General features: G+C 36.5%; 1 protein-coding gene across 1 annotated transcript; it reads left to right on the top strand.

The window, feature by feature from the left end:
- Nucleotides 1-2426: 2426 nt before the first annotated feature.
- Nucleotides 2427-5541, top strand: LOC131655733 (early nodulin-70-like). Its single transcript, XM_058925546.1, has 9 exons — nucleotides 2427-2914; nucleotides 2990-3197; nucleotides 3285-3459; nucleotides 3543-3614; nucleotides 3714-3968; nucleotides 4069-4195; nucleotides 4279-4842; nucleotides 4985-5061; nucleotides 5173-5541. Exons 1-9 carry the CDS (start codon nucleotides 2530-2532, stop codon nucleotides 5311-5313), a joined length of 2004 nt encoding a protein of 667 aa, XP_058781529.1. The 5' UTR covers nucleotides 2427-2529; the 3' UTR covers nucleotides 5314-5541.
- The last annotated feature ends 3936 nt before the right edge of the window (nucleotides 5542-9477 follow it).

Below are 9477 nucleotides of genomic sequence, written 5' to 3'. Positions count from 1 at the left end.
AGATCTAAGATGAGAAGAAAGTTATAAGTGAGTTGACATCGCTTAGCAGGAAAGAAAATACACGCGCTAAACGCGGATGCGAGGTGTACTTAGAAAGCATACCATCCCAAGTCTTATAAATAAGGGTGCTATTTAGTTTAGAAAAACATATCGGTGGATTTGAGGTATCTCTCATAGAGAGTTAGGTTAGCACCCCAAATCTCAATAGGAGAGAATAAAAGAGAAAGATTAAGGGCAGAAGCGCTGCTCGAATAATTGTCACTGATGTTGTTCAACTTCTTTCTTCTAGGATTTAATCATAAAGCTATGAAAAGTAACAATTGTTAATTTTTCGCTTTTGTTGGGATTATATGTAGTTGTCCTAGTACTCATGTTTTGATCCAGACAATGGCATTTATATAATTCTTCTTAAGCTTTAGTAATAATGAATTCTTCGTTCTTAATGTTTGTTTAGGATTAGCTGCCTAAAACATGTTTTTATAGTATGATTTGATATTCAATAGGTGCTGATCATTATTAAATCCAAGTCTTAGATGATTTTGATATGTTAAATTCTAGACATAGATTTAGGTTCAATATCTGTATTAACTACTAAAACTTAATGTTGATGTATTGGTTAATAGCCTGAGAGACCGTATATTATGTAATACGACTGACCTCAGGTCATTAATTTGGACATGACCTGCGACGTGAGCTTCATGCAGTAATATTAATAACTGGTTAGAATGGCATATTACATGTCAAAGATGCTACATGAGAATATGCCAATGAAATCTAACCCCAACAAAATTACTCAGATATATATTAACACCACAAGTTCAATTTTATTTTATGTTATTTTATATTTCATTATTCATAAACACTTAACCATCTAATAAACCATTCTTGAAGTAATAAAAACTATTTGAACGATCTTTAAATCAAACTAGTCATTGTGAAAATGATAAAACTGCATTTGCTATATGTACTTAACTCTATTCAAAACACCAGGGAAAGAGAAAAATTAAAAAAGAATTGAGAGGGATCAAACTGAGGATTGTATTCAATTATTCCTAATTATTCATATAAATATGAGTTACATCACTTATACATATAGTCATACTACTAATTAACTAACTTCTAGCTAATAATCACATACAAAGTTTAGTAGTAACTACACACAAAACTAGTGGTGACCACATACAATCAGTAGTAATTAAGGTTATTAGAATCAAGTTTTTATCTTGACTCGTTTTACCTAGGTAAAAACGAAACGTAAAATCATGGAGTTTACCTCATATTAAAATAATATTAAATTTATATACACGACATATATATATACTTATATAATATTATAAATGCATTAATAATTTAAAATTTTAACTTAATTGTAAAGTAAAAATGTACTATATCACCATAATAAAGTGTAATATTCACAAACTTGTATCAAACTATACAGTTTACTCACCAAATCATAAAAAGTAATATCCATAAGATTATCCAAAAAAAATCAATAGTTTCACAAGTTTCTCTAGTTCAAAAATACAAGTGTTTTCATCTTCATTTTTCAACTTAATCAAAAGTTCAATACTTCTACAACATCATCTTTATTAAGATATTCATATTCAACTTGATTAAATTCATCTTCAAATTATAAATAGTCTTCAATATTATAACCAAGATATGAATGAGAATAAAATTAAAAGGTCAGAGAGAAGTTTTCATAGGCCAAAATATAAAATGTGATTTTTAAAATTTGACAGAAAAAGGTAAAATCAGACAAAGAGTAAAATCCAACGATTTTACACGATTACACTGATTTCATAGCGATTTAAATCACTTAAAATCGTTCTAAAATACGATTTTACTTAAAAAAGTTTCTACCTGCAATTTAACACGAAATGCTTGCTATAAACGTGAAATCTTTAGAGTTTAGGTTTTAAATCGGAATTTTAACAACCTTGGTAGTAATCACTTATTGACATACAATCAGTTTAATTGTAACTGCTTGACCACCATATCCTAAGATTGATTAACTAAAAACAGTTGATTGTGCTACACACTTTCTATTGCTATGTACACCTAGTTTTTGTATCTCTTTGTAATTCAATGTATCACTAGTAAAATGTTTCATAATAACAAAATGTTTCCATAATAACGCTTATCTTAATTTATTATATATAGTCAAAACAATACAAACAATTTTGGTTGGGTAACTAAGAATTTGCCCTTTATATTATATTATATTGTATTGATTTTATCTATCAAATAGAAATTCTTAGACGAGTGCCAACGGTGAGATTATTTTGCCTCTAACAATTTAAAAAGATTACTATTATTATAAATGTGACAAGGAAAAGGGACATTGACATGATTTAAATTGAAGAATATATGACCTTAAATGAAGAGTTTAAGTTCATATAACACCAACTTGTAGATTAAACAAATTAAGACTGTTAAACTTACCTTGTCCAACATCTTCAATGATCATTAAACCCTTGTATTATTTATTATAAGTATACTTATAATGTCCTAAACAACCATTGAAGAATGAGTCCATCAACACTATCTCTTCCACCTCTAGAAGTGTTGATGGACCTTGAGAATGAGAACAATGGTAGAGAAACCAGAAAACTATGGGTGCTGAATCCTCCAGAGCCACCATGCATGCTGCATCGAGTCGCGGATAATATCAAGGACAGCGTCTTACATTGTCCGAATCCGAACAGATTCTTTTCTCTCAAACATCAACCTTTGGATAAAACAGTGTTACCTTTGTTGCATGGTTTATTTCCCATTCTTAAGTCATTAAAAAACTATGATGTTGATAAGTTCAAGTGTGACGTATTGGCGGGTTTAATCCTCGCAATCTTCGCTATTCCTCAGGCTATGGGAAATGCGAGTTTGGCGAAGATGAGTCCTGAATATGGCCTATGTAAGTTGCACATTGATTTTGAAATCTCTGTTTTCTTAAGATGAAAAATTAAGCATTATTTGTATATTTATTCAGATACAAGTGTCGTTCCGCCTATTATTTATGCTTTGTTGGCGAGTTCGAGGGAGATAGTAATAGGACCTGTAACTGTGGACTCATTGCTACTTTCTTCAATGATTCAAACATTGAAAGATCCTGTAAATGATTCAGTTGCTTATACTCAACTTGTTTTGACTGCAACTTTTTTTACTGGTATCTTCCAAGTTGCTTTCGGATTCCTCAGGTACGCGCTATCTTCTGTCGCATTTATGAGATAAGCATTTATCATATAAGTGTTTATATGAATAAGTCTATTTATTTTTCTATACAGATTTGGATTTCTGGTGGATTATCTTTCTCATGCAACGATCATCGGGTTTTTGGCTGCAGTAGCCATAGGCATTGTATTACAACAATTGAAAGCATTATTCGGAATCACCAACTTTACCAATAAAACCGATTTAATCTCTGTGATTAAATCTCTTTGGACATCTTACATAAACCAAGTACGAAAAAACAAGAAAATTCATCATTGAATCCAATCTCAAATTCGTTTCATTGACATTTTTTTTCATTGACTTTTTTTCAGTCAGAATGGCATCCTTACAATTTTATCATTGGATTCTCATTTTTGTCTTTCATCATATTTACTAGATTACTGGTGAGTAAATTCTCTAGAAAATTAATTATTTGATTCTCATTTTTATATTCGAATTTCGTCTATACTAAAGTTAAACTGTTATTGAATATTTCTAACTAGGGGAAAAGGAAAAAGAAATTCTTGTGGCTATCACACATGGCTCCTCTTGTTTCATTCATTATATCAACTGTTATAGCATATAGAGTAAATGTTCATCAACCCAAACTCGAAGACTATAAAATCGAAGTTTTAGGACCGATCAAAGGAGGTAGTTTGAATCCAAGTTCACTCAATCAATTACAGCTTGATAGTAATGGTGAATATTTGGGTCCTTTGATCAAAATAGCATTGACAGTTGCGATTATCTCAACCACGGTAAGGTGGATCGTTATTCAAATAAGCTGTTTATGCAAACGGAATCCTGATTTCTAATTTTAATGTCTTTTTTTTCTTCTGATGTTGAACTATATAATAGGAATCTATAGCTGTTGCAAGAATATATGCATCACTAAGAGGTTACAATATTGATCCAAATAGAGAAGTTCTATCCTTAGGGATAATGAACATTTTTGGATCATTCACTTCTTGCTATGTTGCATCAGGTTAATTATTATTGTTACTTTCTATAATCACTTTTCGAAAAAAGTGATTGATGTTGATTATGATCAACTAGCTTATATTGCAGGTTCTATTGCTCGTACGGCTGTAAACTATAACGCTGGCTCGCAAACAACGGTGTCAAGCATAGTGATGGCGCTCACGGTGTTGACGTCGCTTAAATTTTTGACAAAACTATTATATTTCACTCCGAAAGCAATGCTAGCAGCAATAATTCTTTCAGCTGTACCAGGACTTATTGATTATAAAAAAGCATATGAAATTTGGAAAATTGATAAACTTGATTTTCTTGCATGTGCTGGAGCATTCTTTGGAGTATTGTTTTCATCTGTCGAAATAGGCCTTGCAATTGGTGTCTTCATATCATTTGCGAAGATAATTTTGATATCGATTCAACCTGGTGTAGCGGTTATTGGAAGGTTTCCAGGAACCGATGCATTTGGTGATGTAGAACAATATCCGATGGTGATTAACATGCCCGGAGTTATGGTTGTTAGTATAAAATCTGCATGGTTTTGCTTTGCAAATGCAAGTCCTATAAGGGAAAGGATTGAGAGATGGGTGACTGAAGAAAAAGGTGAAAATGGTAAAGGAGAAAGTACCATCAAATTTGTCATTATTGATGCATCAAGTGAGTGTTCTTGGACTAAAATTAACAAAACTAATTAGTTACAAATTTCATAAATGATAATGAGTGTGTCTCTAAATATGTGTATATGGCCTAAATATTTTATATAGTATTATGTTGAAGGTTTGTCTTTATAATTTGATAGGTCTTGTGAGTATTGACACAGCAGGGATAGCTTCTCTGGTGGAGCTGAATAATAATCTTATGTTACATGGAGTCACGGTGAGATTCCACCACGCTTCTCTTTTCATTCTGCTCCGTTGCTGGTGAATTTTTTTCTTATATAATTAGCCTAGAAGATTGGTATTAACTCTTGCTATCCGTTTGTTTCAGTTATCCATTGCTAACCCGAGATGGCAAGTGATTCACAAACTAAGATTGGCTAACTTTATAACAGAAATTGGAGGAAGGGTTTTTCTGTCTGTGGGAGAAGCTATTGATGCAATACTTAGTGCCAAAATGGCTTCCGTATAACGAACTTATTGCCCAAAACCCGTGTTTGAATCTTGAAAATACTAAAGCTCTTTCTCTTGGAAACGAAAGGTAAACGAAGAAACAAAAAAGTTTATGTAATTACTATCTCAAACAACACTAAAGATTAAGAGAGTCGCCTTAAATATAACGAGACATAAAATGTACTTCCTTTAGGTTAAAATAATCATCCATTATCCGATTTAATATTTGATACATTTTTTTTCTTTATTGTACAAATCTACTTCTTTTGATCACTATTATAAACACACAAAAAGTGACTGGAGATAACTTGTCATAAAGGGAGAAGATTGAGAAAAAAGAGAAATGTTCAGAGAATCTGATGAGCTGAAGCTTTTCATGACACTGATATATCTCATGGTCCTTTTTGCAGCAAGAATTGTTGTCTAAGAGGATTACTCATAAATATGCTTACTAATCCTACTGAAAAGCTTATGTTCTACCTTCTTTGACATAAGTATCTTAGGGATCATGCCAATTTTCTAAACATGGTAGCATGCACTTTATCCCCATCACTCCACCTAGCTCTTCACTTCTCATATTTGTACCAGCTGATGTGATAAGCTAACTTGCCAAGGTCATTCATTTTAAATTCAAGCTTCATCTTAGCCTTGAATCAATCAATTTCTTTCACACAACTCCCTGTTATTAATAAACCTACAATATTATGCCATTAGTGTCATTTTCCTTTGGTTCACAAGTTTGAGTTTGAAATGGCACTGATATATTTGCAGCATCTTGACTTCCCAATTCTAGGTTTCATTTTTCGTGATAACAACATCTCATTATAATACATTTTCTAGTCTAGAAAACGATGAGAGATCTATTGTACCTATTAATTTCTAATATCTTGCTAAGTGAATCAATACAATAACATTAAGTTTTTGACATTCATTTGTTATATTAGATCTAGTTCTATGTCTAGCAACTAATATTTACAAATGAAATTATTCTATATTCCTTAAATTAAAATTCTTTGTCAAGCACTTTCTAAATCAAAAGTTCAATTTCAGTTTTTGACATCAGAAAAGAATTAAAAATAAATAAATGAAGTTTAATTGTTCAACTAATTTTCACTATTCAAAGTTAGGGTTTTGAAAACTATTTGTAACATAAACAAATATGATAAATACAACGAAATTTTACAGATTAAAAAGTTTTGCTGGGATTAGTGATAAATTATTCTTCTAATGTATTTTTATCAATTATATACTTTCACGGTTTTAATTGTAGCTCATTTGTCGCTCATTATAATACATTTTTTAATCTAGAAAACGATGAGAGATCTATTGTACCTGTTAACTTCTAATGGCTTGATAAGTTAATCAATGCAATAACATTAAGTTCTAACTTTGATTTGTGACATTAGATCTAGTTATGTGTCTAGCAACTAGCATTTACAAATGAAATTATTCCATATCCCTTAAATTTAGAATTTTTCTTTACCCATCTCCCTATGGGTTCACCCCCAGCGAAAAATTCAGTTTACCCCTGCTTCGGAAATGAACTTCCGAAGTAATTTTTTTAAAAAAATTTTCTCAGACTTCGGAAGTTCATCTCGGAAAACACCAAATGGGGGGTGTTTTCGGAGATGAACTTCCGAAAACACCTTTTTTCAGATTTTGGGGGGTTTCGGAAATGAACTTCCAAATTATGCAGAAACTGTGTTTTTTTTTTTATGATTTTGGAATTAAAGATAGACGGCAAATAAAATAATCGATATATAAACAGAAAATACTACTATACTAATATGATAAGAAAAGTGATATATACAAACCGATCCGATCCAAATCCAAATAATAATAGTGTACGAAAGATACAATCCGGAAAAAAAAAAATAAACCCGACCACTACTGGGTATGCCTAACCCTCTCACCCTGGGCCCTCCTCTGCCGCCTGTATGCCGCCGCACGGCCCGCATCAGTGACGATCATCTCCATCACGGCGACTGCCTCTGGACCGCCCTGATGAACGACACCTCGATCCAACGCATCCCGCCCAAGCATCTCTATCCGCTGGCAGATCGGCAGGAGATCAATGGCGTGGTCATCCTCGGCCTGCTGGTTCTCCAGGATCTCCTCGTGTGCTGGCCTAGGAGCGTCGGGTGTCAGCAGAGGATGTGACACCCGATAGAACCATGTGACGTACCCCTCCACACTGTTCCAGTCTTGGGTGACCCGCATGCGACGGTACTCCTCTGGTACCACATGATGCTCCCAATCGTCAAACATGGCAGTGAGCTGCACTCTGGTCACTGTGTCGGGAGCAGCCTCAAAGGGTGACCTGGGTATCATCTGCACAAATCCGAACTGCCGCATGCACCGCTCAGGGAGATACCGGACCCTGATGGTAGTCCCGCATGCCAACCAACCAGAATATAGAGATATGCCGTCAAAGGGGACAATCTGAGTGTAGTCGTTGAACGGCCTCCAGGTGACGTCGTCGTGCATCGTGCGGTCCAAGTATCCACGGTATGGTCCCACTGCATTGTTTCCCCTCTGGAGAACGTATCTGACGGTCCTGAGCATGGCGTCAACGTACGCAGGATCGATGTGGAAGCCGTGGATGCGGGAGAAGTAGGAGATGATCAAGCTCTGAAACATAAATAAATACGAAACATAAGTAAATACGAAACATAAATAAATACAAAACAATTAAAATGAAACGCACCGTAAGTAGTGTGCAGGATCCGACCAACTGCCTCGTCCTCCAGTTGGACGCCTCATTCAGCTTCTGGTATAGGTATGCCAGAGTAGCTGCCCCCCAGTTCCACTGGTGAACGGTATCCAGGTCCATGAAGTAGAGGAGGTAGGTCACGTCAACGTACCTCGCACTCTTGTCCACAAAGACTGCAGCGTCTACCACATGCATGTACCAGCACCGGAGAGCGCAGCCACGGTGATACTGTGTAAATAGCTCGTCACCCGCCTCCTCGGCATCGCCTGCCGCGTCCAGGTGGTGCTCAAAATAGCGGCTCAGTGTGGTGAACCGGATATGAGGCCCAGATGTCGTGGCGCACTCAAAGTCAGCAGCTTCGGGCTCCATACCCAAATAGAGCACCATCCACTCAGTGGCTACGACCCTCTGGATCCGGGTGTGGGTCAACAGTGGCCCCCTGATCGGCAGGTGGAGAAGACACTGCACATCATGCAAGGTGATCGTCATCTCCCCAACCGGCGAGTGGAAAGAAGACGTCTCCTTGTGCCACCGCTCCACAAAAGCGCCCTGCATGCCGTGGTTGATGGTGGTGTACCCCGTCATGCAGAGTCCACTGAGCCCTGAAACTCTCACAGCGTCGTTAAACCACTCGGCAGTCGGTTTAAATAGACAGAAAATCTTTCGGGCATGGTTCACCATTTTCAACGGATCTCTCTCCTGTTACAAAAAAACAAATAAAAAAGTATGTTACATAGACCGGTTAAATAGACGGTTAATAAAATATTGAATAAACGTCTAAATTATAAACGGTTAAATAATGTAGTCGAACAAATTATAAAAAATACCTCTCCCTCCCAGATCCGCCGAGCGACGTGGTCGCGGTAGGATATCAACACGGAAGTGTCAATGGGCCCTCCCGGGTAGCTGTCCTCCTGCTCATCCTCCTCCCCGGGTGGAGGGTCAACATCCGGTACCCCCTCCGCCTCGTGGTATGGCACTGCCACGTCCTCCTCCTCCTCCTCCTCCTCCTCTCGCTGGCGGGAAGAAGATACCCAAGCCAGCCTACTCCTAGATCCAGATAAGGAGGTACCCTGGCCCATCTCCACGGGAACTCGCACACGTCGTCCCCGGCCCTGCCCCTGTCCCTGTGTCGACGCCAACTGCGCCGCCCGCTCGCGTCTAGCCGACGCAGTCTGGGTCTCTCTACCCGGTCTGATGCGTGCTACGTTGTCTGACATGTTCCTGAAAACAATTGAAATCGATTAATATGCAAGACAACATAAAGAACTAAAAAAAAATAAACTTCTGATACAATTCGGAAGTTCATTTCCGAAACTGGGAATGGAGGTGTTTTCGGAAATGAACTTCCGAAACACCCCTGCGAAGAACTTCTCTGCAACCTCCAATGGCAGACCCCAAAATCCTAAAACATAACTAATTTTATTCATTCTAAACAACCTAAATAGCAGTTTAGAGTTTAACTAATGG

This window comes from Vicia villosa, linkage group LG3 (assembly GCF_029867415.1).
Source record: "Vicia villosa cultivar HV-30 ecotype Madison, WI linkage group LG3, Vvil1.0, whole genome shotgun sequence".
Lineage (NCBI taxonomy): Eukaryota > Viridiplantae > Streptophyta > Magnoliopsida > Fabales > Fabaceae > Vicia > Vicia villosa.
The sequence above is the reverse complement of the archived record's forward strand: the minus strand, read 5'-3'. Positions and strand labels throughout refer to the sequence as shown.

Bases quoted from the DNA above. Each gene is read 5' to 3' on its own strand.
- LOC131655733 (XM_058925546.1), top strand. From the start codon at position 2,530: ATGAGTCCATCAACACTATCTCTTCCACCTCTAGAAGTGTTGATGGAC. The intron at 2,915-2,989 runs GTAAGTTGCACA...ATATTTATTCAG, and splicing joins GAGTCCTGAATATGGCCTAT to ATACAAGTGTCGTTCCGCCT. The intron at 3,460-3,542 runs GTACGAAAAAAC...ACTTTTTTTCAG, and splicing joins GGACATCTTACATAAACCAA to TCAGAATGGCATCCTTACAA.